The 18,780-nt window shown below is 44.2% G+C and overlaps 1 protein-coding gene across 1 annotated transcript in view; it reads left to right on the top strand.

Moving 5' to 3' along the window:
* Window positions 1-2,894, top strand: part of ptprb (protein tyrosine phosphatase receptor type b) — a 36,475-nt gene extending 33,581 nt beyond the window's left edge. Inside the window, 2 exon segments of the mRNA XM_053313828.1 lie at window positions 2,481-2,555; window positions 2,890-2,894. Of these exon segments, the coding sequence (XP_053169803.1) occupies window positions 2,481-2,555; window positions 2,890-2,894 (80 nt within the window).
* The last annotated feature ends 15,886 nt before the right edge of the window (window positions 2,895-18,780 follow it).

The raw sequence follows: 18,780 nt of genomic DNA, 5'->3' as shown, positions 1-18,780 counted from the left end.
AAACATACAGTGACATCATGGATTCAAGAGAGAAGAAACTCATTAAAAATGGATTCAGTCTGCATTAATAGAGAACGATAGCTACACGCCAGGAATACAATTAATAAAAAAAGGGAAAATCAGTCGTTTAAAATTGATCAAGAAAACATACAAATTAAATAAAAGTCACTGGTTAAGAAAAAATACTTAAATTACTGCTCAATTTTATTTATACTCTAGTTTTACACTCAGTATAAACTAAGGCTGCTCAATTAATCGAAATTTGATCGTGATTGCGATTTTAGGGGCCAACCCTGCTGTCGTCCTCCCAGGTCAAATTGACCCAATCTCTTTTGACTGTTCCTTCCTTCCTTCCTTCCTTCCTTCCTTCCTCCCTCTTTCTTTAATTTTTCCTTCCTTCTTCCCCTCCTTCCCTCCTTCTTTGCTCCCTCCTCCTTCCATACTTCTTTCCTCACTTCCTTCCTTCCTACCTTGCTTGGTTTCCGTCCTTCCTTTCCCTCCTCTTTTCCTTCCTCCCTCCCTTCTTACTCCTTTCCTTCCTTCCTTCCCTCCTCTTTTCCTTCCTCCCTCCCTTCTTACTCCTTTCCTTCCTTCCTTTCTTCCTTCATTCCTTCCTTCCTCCCACCCTTCCTTCCTCTTTTCCTCCTTTCCTTCCTTCCTTCCTTCGTTCCTTCCTTCCTCCCTCCCTTCTTACTCCTTTCCTTCCTTCCTTTCTTCCTTCCTCCCACCCTTCCTCCCTCCTGACTCCTTTTCTTCCTTCCTTCCTTCCTCTTTTCCTTCCTCCTTTCCTCCCTCCCTCCTTACTCCTTTCCTTCCTTCCTTCCTTCCTTCCTTCATTCCTCCTTTCCTCCCTCCTTACTCCTTTCCTTTCCTTCCTTCCTTCCATCCTCCTTTCCTCCTTCTTTCCTTCCTTCCTTCCCTTCCTTCCCTTCCTTGACCTGAGGACAACAGGATGGCTAACTGATGGGTCATGAATAAATTCGGTCTCACCTGGAAACACTTTTTTAAGAGTCATTAAAAGTAAATCCTGATTTTTCTCAAGTGTTTAAAAAAAAGGAAACACGGGTTGAACTCTGATGTTAGCTAGCTAGCTAGCGGCGGTAGCATAGCATAGCATAGCATAGCAGCATCTAGCTAGCCACGTTATGATCACAGTGAAGGAAAGAGCCATCTATTTTTTATACTCTCTATTCTATGTCCTCACTCACTGCTCCATATAAGCTGTTTATTTAAGTTACACATATTGCTGTATGTAAATACTGATGAATACTCTTTTTTAAAAATATGATAATAAATATATGTAAACTGTATATTAACTATTTTCTGTTAGATATTTGAAATAAAACACAAGTAGAACCTGCTACAGACTTACACTCACTGTATCTGGAGCTTTTCACTAGTTTATTTCTTTAAAAAGAAAAGAAAAAAAAGCTTTAAACATACACAGCTTTCATGAAGTTCATAAAAGTTGTAAATTTAAATATAAAATTAAAGAACAAGTCTGAATACGATGCAGGAACTCATATTTCCCCCCTTAGCTTTAAAATACATCATCATCATCATTGGTTTTTTTAATTCAATTTCACATTTCCTCGTCAAACTTCATTAAATATTTGCCAAATGTTATTCTCTCGACTGCGAAAGGATTTTAAATAATTTCTGCTTGTATAAGATGCATTTTTATGGATTTATATTTTAAGGATATAATGATCAATGGTTTGAATACAGGGCTGGGCAATAGTTCAATATTGTTTATATTTCATAGGAAACATTATTAATATGCGTAGCAGTATATGAGCTTAAAATGTAATGTGAATTTGATTCCAGTCAAATTGTACTTAAAGGCTAACAAAATGAATTATTAAAATGTTTGATTTTGAATTTTGCATACATTTGTCATATTGATATCAGAAATGTTGATTAATGATATTGATTTAAGACATATCACCCAGCCCCAAAAGAATGTGAAGCAGACTTACAGCTTGCTTTTAGATTAATGTAAACTATTATTATAAAAAATGTTCATTAAAATACTTTCTAAACTACGTCTGTGTGTCAGCTTTTATTTTTGAATGGAACATTAAGTGTGATAAACATTCATTGTTATCTATAACTTAAAGCGATGGTTCGTAGTAATTTCGGGATCATCCCTATGTTCCCCGATTTGTATGTGACCGGTGAACATAGGGATGATCCTGTCTACAGTTAGCCAGTTAGCTGTGTTAGCCGCCGAGTTAGCAGCTGAGCCAACAGCTGAATTAGCCACCGAGCTAGCAGCCAAGTAAGCCGCCGAGCTAACAGTGGAGTTAGCCGCCGAGCTAGCAACCGAGTTAGCTGCGATCGGGGAACATAGGACCTGGGGAACATAGGTACGCTCCGTAATTTCAACCTAGCATCATTTGCACCATCACGTCTGTAAACATCGTCGAAATCTCGCGCGATCACCGAAATACCGTGTGGTCACGTGAGATCCCGCACAGAGCAGATCTGTTGCCGGAAGCGACTAGTAGCAGTGAAGAAGGAGCAAGAAGCAGAGTACGGCAGAAGACATCAACGTGAGTAAAATGATAAGACAACATGTCATACAGCTGTATTTATCCCGGCTGCGGTCTAAAAGCTAAAAGATTCAACCCGGAAACCTTCCATTAACTGCCGTTTCGCTGCAATGACCCGGTATTTCAGTGATCGCGCGAGATTTCGACGATGTTTACAGCGTTAGCATTAGCACTAGCAGTAGCAGCAGAGTAAAAGCCTTCAGGTAAGTGTTTATTTTAATAAACTCCTGGTGGACTTACTACGGAAGCGTATTGCATTCACTTTATTTATTTTCCTGTTTTTCTGGCTATTTTTTCCCTGGTTTTTTTCTGAGTGATTTTTCCTGTTTTTCAGGGTAATTATTTTTCAAAGAGGGAGAAAGATGTATAATAATAGTAATACCATCTATATGACTTGAAGACAGGACAATCTCCCAGTGTCTTGAACCCAGATCAAAGTAAAACTTGATTAAACTAAATAAGCAGGTCATGTTTGTTTCCATTACATCCAGCTCTCAATAAAGAGTGAATGTGTCCAATGTTTTGAATGTCCTCTAAACTCAGAAAAAAAAATTAGCCCGAAAAACAGAAAAGAAATAAATTACTCAGAAAAAATAAAAACGGGGTTTTTTTTATTCAAGTGAATGCAATACGCTTCCGTAACTTACAAACTTTCCAATGCATCAATTTATGAGTAAAGACCTTATTAGTACTACTGTAGAAGTTTGATAACAATCCAGGCATTATTAGTGGGGTCCTTTACCAGATACACTGGTGGTCCCGTTAGCGCCTGGTGGTCCCGTTAGCATCTGGTGGTCCCGTTAGCATCTGGTGGTCCAGTTAGCGCCTGTACTTTAAATCCTCAAAGATTTATAATGTTTTCAAATTGCACTTGTAACTTTTAGAAAAGTTTTTAAAGTGTCCACTGGCTTGTGTATTTTATGTAAATTATTTTTTAAATTGTCATTGTTAACTAAATTGTTTTATATTTTCAAAAAACTTTTCATAAGCTTTTGCCATTTAATTTTTATCAGTTTTTTCTTAAAGTCAAACCTTTACATTACTTACTTAATTACTATATTTAATAGTTTAACATGAATAATTTTGTAAACTGTCATTATTAGCTTTTATGTTTATATATTTTACAAAACCTTTAAAAACTTTAATTTAAAGTACATTTGTATTTTATTGTTGGATTTAAAAGCTGACTGAACTCAGCCCTGTGTCAGCCCTGATGAACCTCAAAGACATCATTAGTAGGGAAAATAAAGATAAATAATATTGATAACATATTTGACAAAGCAATGAGGAAACTGTGGAAAGACAGGTGAAGCAAACAGGCAAGAAATAAAAAAGAGTCTTGCTACTTTTATCTTTTTCTTGTCAGCATCTGTGGAGCCAATTTCCATATTGATCTAGGGCAGACTGAGGATGGACCAGAACAGAGTAACCCAGATACGGTCGGCATCAGGGGGCTTAGAGGAGCGCAGGCCTGTCAGAGAGGCTGAGCCTAAATCCCTGGGGACCAAACATCCAACCCCTCCCGTCCATCTGCGCCCCCCCCCCCCCCCCCACCAACCCTAACCCCCCTCCGTCCCAGCAGAGTTATACTGATGCAAAGTTAGAAATCATCCAACGTCCTGCGAGCTTCCACTGAGCTGAGAAAAGAGCAAACACAAGTCCAGCAGCATGAGCACAACTATAAGAGCAGCTGTTAACTATTATTTTCATTACTGATGGACTAAGACTTAGTGTGGCAAAGTCATGTCCATGTATCATATTATAAGTCCATATATAGACATGATGATGTAGATGATTACTGTACGATGAATCAGTAATTATTGTGACAAACATAGACAGCCATTTTCTACAGTTTCTGATGTTTTATAATAATATTAAATCTTATAGTTCCAGCTCCTAGCTTATGCTGCTATAGGCTTAGACTGCCGGGGGACTCCCATGATGCACTGTTCCTCTCTCCTCCTCCCTCTCTCTCTCTCTCTATCCATCCATCTATATCCATTAATTAATTAATATTCCTCTCTCTCCTCTCCTTCCTCTCTCTCCTCTATCCTTCCTCTCTCTCTCTCTCCTCTCCTCTCTCTCCTCCTCTCTCTCTCTCCTCTCCTTCCTCTCTCTCTTCTCCTTCCTCTCTCTCTTCTCCTTCCTCTCTCTCTCTCCTCTCCTTCCTCTCTCTCCTCCTCTCTCTCTCTCCTCTCCTCCTCTCTCTCTCCTCTCCTTCCTCTCTCTCTCTCCTCTCCTCTCTCTCCTCCCCTCTCTCTCTCTCCTCTCCTCTCTCTCCTCCTCTCTCTCTCTCCTCTCCTTCCTCTCTCTCTCTCTCCTCTCCTTCCTCTCTCTCCTTCCTCTCTCTCTCCCCCTCTCTCTCTCTCTCTCTCTCTCTCTCTCTCTCTCTCTCTCTCTCTCCTTCCTCTCTCTCTCCTCTATCCTTCCTCTCTCTGGTTCTGAGGTTTCTTCCTGTTAAAAGGGAGTTTTTTCTCTCCACTGTGTCTCATGTGGGAATGTTGGGTCTCTTTAAAGTTAAAACCTGAAGAGTTCGGTTTAGACCTGCTCTATGTGGAAAGAGCCTTGAGATGACTCTGTTGTGATTTGGTGCTATACGAATAAAGATTGATTGATTGATTGATTGATTGATTGTTTTACAGACCAAACTATTAACAAAAAATAATGTGCAGATTCATAAATAATAAAAGTAGTAATTAGTTACAGTCGTCCTTTAAAGCAGGAGAGTTTCTTGATGTTGACTTAAAGCTCAAATAAACTTTATTATACAGGAAACCAACTACCGTATTTTTCGGACTAAAAGGCACACCGGATTATAAGACGCATTAAGCGAAACAAAACGTGTGTCAGATAAATGGAACTTTATTCATCTTCAGTGTCTGAGTGTAACAGCTGGGTGATTTCGGCATCAAGCATGCCCCGATCCGTCTCGTCATTATCCGAGTCAGTCTCGTTGCTGTTACCGGTACTCGGCTGTTGTTCAGTGATGATTCCGGCCTTCATGAAAGCTCGGACGACACTTGAGACTGAAACCTTAGCCCAGGCATCCACGATCCATTGGCACATAGTGGCGTAACTCGCCTGGCGTTGCCTCCCTGTCTCGGTGGATGTGTGTTCACCTTCTGTCATCCATCGCTCCCACGCAGCTCGCAATTTAACTGTGAACTCCACGCGGCTCCTGACTACGGCAGCCGTAATGCGTCATTTTGACAGATTTTTGAGCGCCGTGTAATCGGTTCGAGGTCAAGTAAGCACAACCAGAATTAATATATAAGGCGCACTGTCGATTTTTGAGAAAATTAAATGATTTTAAGTGCGCCTTATAGTCCGAAAAATACGGTATTGTCTTCTTCAGAATGTGATGTTTGTTGTTGCTTTAATTATTATTATTATTATTATTATTAGGGCCCGAGTGCTGACCAGCGTGAAGCCCTATTGTATCTGTAAACCGACATGCATGAGGGGGTGAGGGCCTGTTCACCGCAGCTTGCAGCTTTAATTATTATTTTTATTATTATCATACAGGAAACCAGACTGTCATTCCCGTCAGCATCCTGAGAAACTGGACCAACTGTCTGTCGGTTTTAATGGCGGTGTAGAATCTCAGGTCTGACCTTTCAAAGCGTCCGTTATCAGAGACGCTGACATTTCACATTTAATGTCTCACTTTTTACAAACCTGACATTAAAACTTCCGTCAAGACAAACTGATACACGGTGAGATTAACCTTCATGTCCTCCTCCCTCCCCTGTCTCTTTGGACTGTTCCTCCTTTCCTTTCTTCCTTCCTTTCCTTCCTTACTTCCTTCCTTCCTCCCTCCTTTCCTTCCTTCTTTCTTCCTCCCTCCCTCCCTCGCTCCCTCCCTCCCTCCCTTCCTTCCTTCCTTCTTTCCTGTCCTCCCTTCCTTCTTTCCTTCCTTCCTCCCTCCTTTTCTTCTTCCTTCCTTCCTTCCTTCCTTCCTCCCTCCTTTCCTTCTTTCTTCCTCCCTTCCTTCCTCCCTCCCTCCTTTCCTTCTTCCTCCCTCCCTTCCTTCCTTTCTTCCTCCCTCCCTTCCTTCTTCCTCCCTCCTTTCCTTCTTTCCTTCCTTCATTCTTTCCTGTCCTCCCTTCCTTCCCGCCTTCCTTCCTCCCTCCTTTCCTTCCTTCCTTCCTTCCTCCTTCCTTCATTCTTTCCTGTCCTCCCTTCCTTCTTTCCTTCCTTCCCACCATCCTTCCTCGCTCCTTTCCTTTCTCCTTCTGTCCTTCCTTCCTTCCCACCTTCCTTCCTCGCTCCTTTCCTTTCTCCTCCATTCCTTCCTTCCTTCCTCCCTCCTTCCTTTCCTTCCATCCTCCCTCCTTTCCTTCCTTCTTCCTTCTTCCTTCCTTGACTCGAGGACAACACAAGACTTAAAAAGGGAAGAGACTTGAGGAAGTTAAGAGACCTCCACATCCCACAGTATATTTTGACTCTCCTTCATCACGGTGGCTGCATACATTATTTTTACAGTCTCTGGTTTCATCCTGACAGAGCCGAGGATAAGTGGCCTGACATTAACACTGCTGTCCAAGGTGAGAGAGGGTCCACGTGTTTGTGTTCGAGAGTCATTGAATATTCATTAATTAGGAGAACAAGTGTTCTGACTCAGCCGATACAAGCGAGTCCTTTTCCTGTGTAGTGGGCAACCATTCAGATCTCTCAATTTAGGAGGGATTTGTGAATGAAACAATGGAGACGAGGGCAAAAGAGGAAGGACAGACGGAAAGGACGCACACACCTTTTTAATTCTTTATTCCTTTTTGTCCTCCGTCCATTTTCAAATCTTTCCGTCCATTTAATTCTCTGTTTCTAAATGTAGGTTTCTAATCGAAAAACCTACATTCAGAAACTCTAATCGACTTAATTTTGCTCGTGTCAGTTAATGGTGGTGTTGTTCACTGTTGCCATGACAACAAAGGTTGCATATCTTTTAAGGAATTTGAAAACTTGTCTCCAGTGATGATTTGAACCCAAACCATGATCTTTACATAGTTCTGATCAAGTAAAGTAGACATTAACCCTCCTGGTGTCCTCCAGTCAAGGGAGGAAGGAAGGGAGGAAGGAAGGAAAGGAGGAAGGGAGGGAAGGAAGGGAGGAAAGGAAGGAAGGAGCGAGGAAAGAAGGACAGAAGAAAGAAGGAAGGGAGGAAGGAGGGAGGGAGGAAAGGAAGGAAGAAGGAAGGACGGAAAGGCGGAAAAAGGAAGGAAAGGAGGAAGGGAGGAAAGGAATGGAGGAAAAAAGGACAGAAGAAAGAAGGAAGGGTGGAAGGAAGGATGGAAGGGCGGAACAAGGAAGGAAAGGAGGGAGGGAGGGAAGGAAGCGAGGAAAGGAAAAAAGGGAGAAATTAAAGGAAGGAGGGAGGGAAGGAAAGGAGGAAAGGAAAGAAGTAAGGAAAGGAAGGGAGGAAGGAAAAGAGGAAGGGAAGAAGGAAAGAAGGATTGCAGATTGCAGACTCTAAATTGCCTGCAGGTGTGAATGAATGTGAGTGTGAATGTTTGTTTGTCTCTATATGTTAAACCCTGTGATTGACCTTTGACCTGTCCAGTTGGTGTAACCCGCCTCTCGCCCAACAACAGCTGTGATGCACTCCAACCCCTCCCGCAGCTTGCAGCTTGAACTGTTTCCATGACAACAAAGTAATAATGCTTTCGTCAAATATAGATTATTATACACACACACGAGCAAACACGAGAAAGCAGAAAAAAGCAAAACTGAGACTTTCAGGTTGAAGACAAAATGTGTTTTTATTTAAAGATCTCTATTAGGCACTATAGTTATCATCGTTATCGTTAAAACACGGGCAAAGCGGCTACCTGGGTCACATGGTACAACGCTGAGGTACAGAAGGATGGAAGAAGGAAGGAAAGTTGGAAGGAAGGGAGGAAGAAGGAAGGGAGGAAGAAGGAAGGATTAAGGAGGGAGAAGGAAGGGAGGAAGAAGGAAGGATTAAGGAAGAAGGAGGGAGGGAGGAAGAAGAAGGGAGGGAGGGAGGAAGAAGGAAGGAAAGTTGGAAGGAAGGGAGGAAGAAGGAAGTAAAGAAAGGGGGAGGAAGGGAAGAAGAAAGGAAAGAAGGGAGGAAGAAAGGATGGAAGGGAGGAAGAAGGAAGTAAAGGAAGAAGAAGGGAGGGCGGGAGGAAGAAGGAAGGAAAGTTGGAAGGAAGGGAGGAAGAAGGAAGTAAAGAAAGGGGGAGGAAGGGAAGAAAGAAAGGAAAGAAGGGAGGAAAGAAAGGATGGAAGGGAGGAAGAAGGAAGTAAAGGAAGAAGAAGGGAGGGTGGGATGAAGAAGGAAGAAGGAAGGGATGAAGAAGGACGGAAGGCAGTATAGGTATGAGGGAGGAAGAAAGTAAAGGAGGGAGGAAGAAGGAAGTAAAGGAGGAAGAAGAAGGGAGGGAGGGAGGGAGAAGGAAGGATGGAAGGGAGGAAGAAGGAGGGAAAGAGGGAAGGAAGGAAAGGAAAGAAAGAGAGAAGGAGGGAGGGAGGAAGGACAGACGAAGGAAGGAAGGAAGGGAGGAAAGAAGGAACACACGAGAAAGCAGAAAAAAGAAACACTGAGACTTTCAGGTTGAAGACAAAATGTGTTTTTATTTAAAGATCTCTATTAGGCACTATAGTTATCATCGTTATCGTTAAAACACGGGCAAAGCGGCTACCTGGGTCACATGGTACAACGCTGAGGTACAGAAGGATGGAAGAAGGAAGGAAAGTTGGAAGGAAGGGAGGAAGAAGGAAGGGAGGAAGAAGGAAGGATTAAGGAGGGAGAAGGAAGGGAGGAAGAAGGAAGGATTAAGGAAGAAGGAGGGAGGGAGGAAGAAGAAGGGAGGGAGGGAGGAAGAAGGAAGGAAAGTTGGAAGGAAGGGAGGAAGAAGGAAGTAAAGAAAGGGGGAGGAAGGGAAGAAGAAAGGAAAGAAGGGAGGAAGAAAGGATGGAAGGGAGGAAGAAGGAAGGTAAAGGAGAAGAAGGGAGGGCGGGAGGAAGAAGGAAGGAAAGTTGGAAGGAAGGGAGGAAGAAGGAAGTAAAGAAAGGGGGAGGAAGGGAAGAGAAAGGAAAGAAGGGAGGAAGAAAGGATGGAAGGGAGGAAGAAGGAAGTAAAGGAAGAAGAAGGGAGGGGGGATGAAGAAGGAAGAAGGAAGGGATGAAGAAGGACGGAAGGCAGTATAGGTATGAGGGAGGAGAAAGTAAAGGAGGGAGGGAGGGAAGGAAGCGAGGAAAGGAAAAAGGGAGAAATTAAAGGAGAGGGAGGGAAGGAAAGGAGGAAAGGAAAAGAAGTAAGGAAAGGAAGGGAGGAAGGAAAAGAGGAAGGGAAGAAGGAAAGAAGGATTGCAGATTGCAGACTCTAAATTGCCTGCAGGTGTGAATGAATGTGAGTGTGAATGTTTGTTTGTCTCTATATGTTAAACCCTGTGATTGACCTTTGACCTGTCAGTTGGTGTAACCCGCCTCTCGCCCAACAACAGCTGTGATGCACTCCAACCCCTCCCGCAGCTTGCAGCTTGAACTGTTTCCATGACAACAAAGTAATAATGCTTTCGTCAAATATAGATTATTATACACACACACGAGCAAACACGAGAAAGCAGAAAAAAGCAAAACTGAGACTTTCAGGTTGAAGACAAAATGTGTTTTTATTTAAAGATCTCTATTAGGCACTATAGTTATCATCGTTATCGTTAAAACACGGGCAAAGCGGCTACCTGGGTCACATGGTACAACGCTGAGGTACAGAAGGGATGGAAGAAGGAAGGAAAGTTGGAAGGAAGGGAGGAAGAAGGAAGGGAGGAAGAAGGAAGGATTAAGGAGGGAGAAGGAAGGGAGGAAGAAGGAAGGATTAAGGAAGAAGGAGGGAGGGAGGAAGAAGAAGGGAGGGAGGGAGAAGAAGGAAGGAAAGTTGGAAGGAAGGGAGGAAGAAGGAAGTAAAGAAAGGGGGAGGAAGGGAAGAAGAAAGGAAAGAAGGGAGGAAGAAAGGATGGAAGGGAGGAAGAAGGAAGTAAAGGAAGAAGAAGGGAGGGCGGAGGAAGAAGGAAGGAAAGTTGGAAGGAAGGGAGGAAGAAGGAAGTAAAGAAAGGGGGAGGAAGGGAAGAAGAAAGGAAAGAAGGGAGGAAGAAAGGATGGAAGGGAGGAAGAAGGAAGTAAAGGAAGAAGAAGGGAGGGTGGGATGAAGAAGGAAGAAGGAAGGGATGAAGAAGGACGGAAGGCAGTATAGGTATGAGGAGGAAGAAAGTAAAGGAGGGAGGAAGAAGGAAGAAAAGGAGGAAGAAGAAGGGAGGGAGGGAGGGAGAAGGAAGGATGGAAGGGAGGAAGAAGGAGGGAAAGAGGGAAGGAAGGAAGGAAAGAAAGAGAGAAGGAGGGAGGGAGGAAGGACAGACGGAAGGAAGGAAGGAAGGGAGGAAAGAAGGAACACACGAGAAAGCAGAAAAAAGAAACACTGAGACTTTCAGGTTGAAGACAAAATGTGTTTTTATTTAAAGATCTCTATTAGGCACTATAGTTATCATCGTTATCGTTAAAACACGGGCAAAGCGGCTACCTGGGTCACATGGTACAACGCTGAGGTACAGAAGGATGGAAGAAGGAAGGAAAGTTGGAAGGAAGGGAGGAAGAAGGAAGGGAGGAAGAAGGAAGGATTAAGGAGGGAGAAGGAAGGGAGGAAGAAGGAAGGATTAAGGAAGAAGGAGGGAGGGGAGAAGAAGAAGGGAGGGAGGGAGGAAGAAGGAAGGAAAGTTGGAAGGAAGGGAGGAAGAGGAAGTAAAGAAAGGGGGAGGAAGGGAAGAAGAAAGGAAAGAAGGGAGGAAGAAAGGATGGAAGGGAGGAAGAAGGAAGTAAAGGAAGAAGAAGGGAGGGCGGGGAGGAAGAAGGAAGGAAAGTTGGAAGGAAGGGAGGAAGAAGGAAGTAAAGAAAGGGGGAGGAAGGGAAGAAGAAAGGAAAGAAGGGAGGGAAGAAAGGATGGAAGGGAGGAAGAAGGAAGTAAAGGAAGAAGGAAGAAGAAGGGAGGGTGGGATGAAGAAGGAAGAAGGAAGGGATGAAGAAGGACGGAAGGCAGTATAGGTATGAGGGAGGAAGAAAGTAAAGGAGGGAGGAAGAAGGAAGTAAAGGAGGAAGAAGAAGGGAGGGAGGGAGGGAGAAGGAAGGATGGAAGGGAGGAAGAAGGAGGGAAAGAGGGAAGGAAGGAAAGGAAAGAAAGAGAGAAGGAGGGAGGGAGGAAGGACAGACGGAAGGAAGGAAGGAAGGGAGGAAAGAAGGAACACACGAGAAAGCAGAAAAAAGAAACACTGAGACTTTCAGGTTGAAGACAAAATGTGTTTTTATTTAAAGATCTCTATTAGGCACTATAGTTATCATCGTTATCGTTAAAACACGGGCAAAGCGGCTACCTGGGTCACATGGTACAACGCTGAGGTACAGAAGGATGGAAGAAGGAAGGAAAGTTGGAAGGAAGGGAGGAAGAAGGAAGGGAGGAAGAAGGAAGGATTAAGGAGGGAGAAGGAAGGGAGGAAGAAGGAAGGATTAAGGAAGAAGGAGGGAGGGAGGAAGAAGAAGGGAGGGAGGGAGGAAGAAGGAAGGAAAGTTGGAAGGAAGGGAGGAAGAAGGAAGTAAAGAAAGGGGGAGGAAGGGAAGAAGAAAGGAAAGAAGGGAGGAAGAAAGGATGGAAGGGAGGAAGAAGGAAGTAAAGGAAGAAGAAGGGAGGGCGGGATGAAGGAAGTAAAGGAGGAAGAAGAAGGGAGGGAGGGAGGGAGGGAGGGAGAAGGAAGGATGGAAGGGAGGAAGAAGGAGGGAAAGAGGGAAGGAAGGAAAGGAAAGAAAGAGAGAAGGAGGGAGGGAGGAAGGACAGACGGAAGGAAGGGAGGAAGAAGGAAGGGAGGAAGAAGGAAGGATTAAGGAGGGAGAAGGAAGGGAGGAAGAAGGAAGGATTAAGGAGGGAGAAGGAAGGGAGGAAGAAGGAAGGATTAAGGAAGAAGGAGGGAGGGAGGAAGAAGAAGGGAGGGAGGGAGGAAGAAGGAAGGAAAGTTGGAAGGAAGGGAGGGAGGGAGGAAGTAAAGAAAGGGGGAGGAAGGGAAGAAGAAAGGAAAGAAGGGAGGAAGAAAGGATGGAAGGGAGGAAGAAGGAAGTAAAGGAAGAAGAAGGGAGGGCGGGATGAAGAAGGAAGAAGGAAGGGATGAAGGACGGAAGGCAGTATAGGTATGAGGGAGGAAGAAAGTAAAGGAGGGAGGAAGAAGGAAGTAAAGGAGGAAGAAGAAGGGAGGGAGGGAGAAGGAAGGATGGAAGGGAGGAAGAAGGAGGGAAAGAGGGAAGGAAGGGAGGAAGAAGGAAGTAAAGAAAGGGGGAGGAAGGGAAGAAGAAAGGAAAGAAGGGAGGAAGAAAGGATGGAAGGGAGGAAGAAGGAAGTAAAGGAAGAAGAAGGGAGGGCGGGATGAAGAAGGAAGAAGGAAGGGATGAAGAAGGACGGAAGGCAGTATAGGTATGAGGGAGGAAGAAAGTAAAGGAGGGAGGAAGAAGGAAGTAAAGGAGGAAGAAGAAGGGAGGGAGGGAGGAAGTAAAGAAAGGGGGAGGAAGGGAAGAAGAAAGGAAAGAAGGGAGGAAGAAAGGATGGAAGGGAGGAAGAAGGAAGTAAAGGAAGAAGAAGGGAGGGCGGGATGAAGAAGGAAGAAGGAAGGGATGAAGAAGGACGGAAGGCAGTATAGGTATGAGGGAGGAAGAAAGTAAAGGAGGGAGGAAGAAGGAAGTAAAGGAGGAAGAAGAAGGGAGGGAGGGAGGGAGAAGGAAGGATGGAAGGGAGGAAGAAGGAGGGAAAGAGGGAAGGAAAGAAAGGAAAGAAAGAGAGAAGGAGGGAGGGAGGAAGGACAGACGGAAGGAAGGGAGGAAGAAGGAAGGGAGGAAGAAGGAAGGATTAAGGAGGGAGAAGGAAGGGAGGAAGAAGGAAGGATTAAGGAGGGAGAAGGAAGGGAGGAAGAAGGAAGGATTAAGGAAGAAGGAGGGAGGGAGGAAGAAGAAGGGAGGGAGGGAGGAAGAAGGAAGGAAAGTTGGGAGGAAGAAGGAAGTAAAGAAAGGGGGAGGAAGGGAAGAAGAAAGGAAAGAAGGGAGGAAGAAAGGATGGAAGGGAGGAAGAAGGAAGTAAAGGAAGAAGAAGGAGGGCGGGATGAAGAAGGAAGAAGGAAGGGATGAAGAAGGACGGAAGGCAGTATAGGTATGAGGGAGGAAGAAAGTAAAGGAGGGAGGAAGAAGGAAGTAAAGGAGAAGAAGAAGGGAGGGAGGGAGGGAGAAGGAAGGATGGAAGGGAGGAAGAAGGAGGGAAAGAGGGAAGGAAGGAAAGGAAAGAAAGAGAGAAGGAGGGAGGGAGGAAGGACAGACGGAAGGAAGGGAGGAAGAAGGAAGGGAGGAAGAAGGAAGGATTAAGGAGGGAGAAGGAAGGGAGGAAGAAGGAAGGATTAAGGAGGGAGAAGGAAGGGAGGAAGAAGGAAGGATTAAGGAAGAAGGAGGGAGGGAGGAAGAAGAAGGGAGGGAGGGAGGAAGAAGGAAGGAAAGTTGGAAGGAAGGGAGGAAGAAGGAAGTAAAGAAAGGGGGAGGAAGGGAAGAAGAAAGGAAAGAAGGGAGGAAGAAAGGATGGAAGGGAGGAAGAAGGAAGTAAAGGAAGAAGAAGGGAGGGCGGGATGAAGAAGGAAGAAGGAAGGGATGAAGAAGAAGGACGGAAGGCAGTATAGGTATGAGGGAGGAAGAAAGTAAAGGAGGGAGGAAGAAGGAAGTAAAGGAGGAAGAAGAAGGGAGGGAGGGAGGGAGAAGGAAGGATGGAAGGGGGGAAGAAGGAGGGAAAGAGGGAAGGAAGGAAAGGAAAGAAAGAGAGAAGGAGGGAGGGAGGAAGGACAGACGGAAGGAAGGGAGGAAGAAGGAAGGATTAAGGAGGGAGAAGGAAGGGAGGAAGAAGGAAGGATTAAGGAGGGAGAAGGAAGGGAGGAAGAAGGAAGGATTAAGGAAGAAGGAGGGAGGGAGGAAGAAGAAGGGAGGGAGGGAGGAAGAAGGAAGGAAAGTTGGAAGGAAGGGAGGAGGAGGAAGTAAAGAAAGGGGGAGGAAGGGAAGAAGAAAGGAAAGAAGGGAGGAAGAAAGGATGGAAGGGAGGAAGAAGGAAGTAAAGGAAGAAGAAGGGAGGGCGGGATGAAGAAGGAAGAAGGAAGGGATGAAGAAGGACGGAAGGCAGTATAGGTATGAGGGAGGAAGAAAGTAAAGGAGGGAGGAAGAAGGAAGTAAAGGAGGAAGAAGAAGGGAGGGAGGGAGGGAGAAGGAAGGATGGAAGGGAGGAAGAAGGAGGGAGGGAGGAAGGACAGACGGAAGGAAGGAAGGAAGGGAGGAAAGAAGGAACACACGAGCAAAGCAGAAAAAAGCAAAACTGAGACTTTCAGGTTGAAGACAAAATGTGTTTTTATTTAAAGATCTCTATTAGGCACTATAGTTATCATCGTTATCGTTAAAACACGGGCAAAGCGGCTACCTGGGTCACATGGTACAACGCTGAGGTACAGAAGAAGGATGAAGGGGACGACAGAATACCTTGCAGACAACACAGTGAAAAGTACCAAGATAGAAAGAAAGAAAGAAAGAAAGAAAGAAAAGAAAGGAAATACCTGCACATGTATTATAATAACTACGGTAATGATAATAATACAGTAAATGAAGGATAACATTGTACAGTGTAGAGCAGAGGAGTCAAACTCATTTTCATTAAAGGGCCACATACAGCCCAATTTGATCTCATGTGGGCCGGATCATTAAAAAGATGGAGGGAAGGAAGGAAGGAAGGAAGGAAAAGAAGGAGAAGGAGAAGGAAGAAAATACAGGAAGGAAAGATGGAAGTAAGAAAGGGAGGAAGAAAAGATGGAAGGAAGAGAAGACAAGAAGGAAGGAAGAAAGGAAGGGAAGAAGGAAGGAAGGAAGGAAGGGAAGGAAGGAAAAGAAGATCGGAAGGAAGGAAGGAAGGGAAGAAGGAAGGAAGGAAGGAAGGGAAGAAGGAAGGAAGGAAGGAAGGGAAAGAAGATCGGAAGGAAGGAATGAAGGAAGAAAAGATGGAAGGAAGAGAAGACAAGAAGGAAATAAGGAAGGAAGGGAAAGAAGATCGGAAGGAAGGAATGAAGGAAGAAAGGTAGGAAGAAAAGATGGAAGGAAGAGAAGACAAGAAGGAAATAAGGAAGGAAGGGAAGATCGGAAGGAAGGAATGAAGAAAGGTAGGAAGAAAAGATGGAAGGAAGAGAAGAGAAGACAAGAAGGAAATAAGGAAGGAAGGAAGGAAGGGAAGATCAGAAGGAAGGAATGAAGAAAGGTAGGAAGAAAAGATGGAAGGGAGAGAAGAGAAGACAAGAAGGAAATAAGGAAGGAAGGAAAAAAGGAAAGAAGATCGGAAGGAAGGAATGAAGGAAGAAAGGTAGGAAGGACAGATGGAAGGAAGGAAAAGAGGAAAAAGGAAACTGGGCCAGATTGGACCTCTCGGCGGGCCGGTTCTGGCCCACGGGCCGCATGTTTGACACCCCTGATGTAGATTAACTCATGGGAGGGGTTGAGGGAAATCAATTAAAATCTAAATAAATACCAAAATAATCTCATCTGAAATAATAATAACATAATTTAACATTTTCAGTTTCTATGGCGACGAAGCGAAAACACAGAGTTTAGTTGCTACTGCAGTTCACAGCTGAGCGTATGGCTTTAGATAGAAAACCTTAAACATTATTCATCTGAGACAGAAGAAAAGATGACAACAGCTCGTTAAGTCTCGTAAAAACACACAGAAATGCTACGAAGAAGAAGAAGAAGAAGAAGAAGAAGAAGAAGCTACATTTTTCTTTGGAGAGAAACGGAGGAGTCAGGGAAGACAAACAGAAAAAAAAAAAAAAAAAGAAACGAGTTCAAAGGAGAATAAAAAAAAAAGTCGTATTCGTAAAAGTGCGTGAATGCTTTTTTTTGACGTGGGTTTTAATTGGTGTCACTGATTTGTCATCGAAGTCGAAATACACGATGATAGAGAAAGAAAACAAGGAAGCAAAGAAAAGGTTGAAGGTTTTAAATAATATGATCTTTTCTTATTCTGTAATTTCTGTTATTCTCAATAAACTTAACTTATTTGGTTTAATACATTTGCTGTGTCTCTAATCTCTTCTTCTGTTCTTACACTTCTCAACCCTCCTGTTGTCCTCGAGTCAAGGAAGGGAGGAAGGAAGAAGGGAGGAAGAAGGAAGGAAGGGAGGGAGCAAGGAAGGATGGAAGGCAGGAAGAAGGAAGGAGAGGAGGGAGAAGGAAGGAAGGGAGAAGGAAGGAAAGAAAAGAAGGGAGGAAGAAGGAAGGAAAGGAGGGAGGGAGGAAGAAGGAAGGAAGGAAGGATGGAAGGAGGAAGAAGGAAGTAAAGGAGGGAGGTTGAAGGAAGGAAGGGAGGGAGGAAGGAAGAATGTAAGGGGGGAAGAAGGAAGGATGGACGTGGGAAAGAAGGAAGTAAAGAAAGGAGGGAGGAAAGGAGGAAGAAGGAAGGAAAGGAGGAGGAAGGAAGCCGCGAAGAAGGGAAAGGGGGAAGAAAGGAAGGGAGGAAAGGAAAGAAGGAAGGACGGATGAAAGGAAAGAAGGAAGGGAGGGAGGAAGGAAGGGAGGAAAGAAGGAACAGTCAAAACAGACGGGGTCAACTTGACCCGGGAGGACAACAGGAAGCTAAATGTGTAACTGTGGACACTTCTCTCCCTCAACGGACGCCATCTTGGCTCTGTAGCAGAAGAGGAAGGACATAAAACTGGCTTTTAAAACTGGCAATGGTCGGCCGAAGACGACGTCGTAACTATGGTAACCATCGCTGCGTTATACAGATGTAAGTTATACACACTAAGCACTGCTATACTGGTGTCACATATAAACCATCAGCAGGTTATTTGGGTTCATTTAACAGTCTGTAAGGTTAGATTGCTAGCTAGCTAATCGTCATTTCCATCAGTTTTCAACGAGAGACGCTAACCTGTCGCTAAAAGTACGTGATTAGAGACACAGCAAGTAGTTTATAGATTTTTTAGTTTAGTTTTATAAATGTAGGAACAAACTAATAATTGATGAATGAATTTAAGACTCTTGTAGGCCTGGTCACACCAGAACGTGGCAGAGTGAAATATTTGGTTGTAGTAACGTTGCAGCGCTCATTGAACTGCTGCTGCTAATGCTAACGTGCTAGCTAGCCTTCTCCCTCCTTCCTTCTTTCCTCCATCCTTCCTTCTTTCATCCCTCCTTTCCTTCCTTCCTCCCTCATTTTCTTCCTTCCATCCTTCCTTCTCTTCTTCCGTCTTCCCTCCTTTCCTTCATTCCTCCCTCCTTTCCTTCATCCCTCCTTCCTTCCTTCTTTCCTGTCCTTCCTTCTTTTCTTTCCTCCCTTCCTTCCTTCATCCCTCCTTTCCTTCATTCCTCCCTCCTTTCCTTCTTCCTCCCTTTCTTCCTTCCTACCTCCTTTTCTTCCTTCCATCCTTCCATCTCTCCTTCCTTCTTCCCTCCTTTCCTTCATTCCTCCCTCCTTTCCTTCCTTCTTCCTCCCTTCTTTCCTTCATCCCCCCTTTCTTTCACTCTTTCCCCCTTCCCTTCCTTCCTTCTTTCCTTTCTTAATCCCTCCTTTCCTTCCTTCTTTCCTTAATCCCTCCTTTCCCTCCTTCCTTCATCCTTTCCTTCCTTCCTTCCCTCGAGGACAACAGGAGGGTTAAGATAGATCACTAACCCTATATTCTAGCTTTAACGGTACAGGATGGATCCCTCTTGGATCATTTTAAACATATATAATGTGATGAAGGCATTTACAGCATTTTAACACATTTTGCTTCGTTTCTGCATATTTGAAACATTCAATAAGAAAAAATGTGAATATCAAATGAACAATAAAGAAACAGCCGTACATGTTTGCGGTGGCTGAAACGTAAGCCTGCTCTGCTCTGGAAATAAACACTTTCACTGAATTCAATTAGCCACTAAATTTAAACGCTGGTGTGACCAGACCTTAAAGCAGGGGACACTTTAAATAACTCTTTCCTTGCTTCTGCTCATGACGTCTGAGGAGAAATAACTAAAGAATCTTTTTACATTCAGAGTTTGTTTTCCGTCGTCACACAGAGGAACATTTTCTACTCCTGCTTCAACACACATCTTAAGACTCACAAATTACCGACACACGACAAACCGGATGTGCTACAGCAGCAGCGTTACACAAACATTCAAGTTT

The sequence above is a fragment of the Scomber japonicus genome, chromosome 23 (genome assembly GCF_027409825.1).
Source record: "Scomber japonicus isolate fScoJap1 chromosome 23, fScoJap1.pri, whole genome shotgun sequence".
In the NCBI taxonomy this organism is placed as follows: domain Eukaryota; kingdom Metazoa; phylum Chordata; class Actinopteri; order Scombriformes; family Scombridae; genus Scomber; species Scomber japonicus.
Note: the sequence above shows the minus strand (reverse complement) of the source record. Positions and strands in the feature narration are given on the sequence as shown.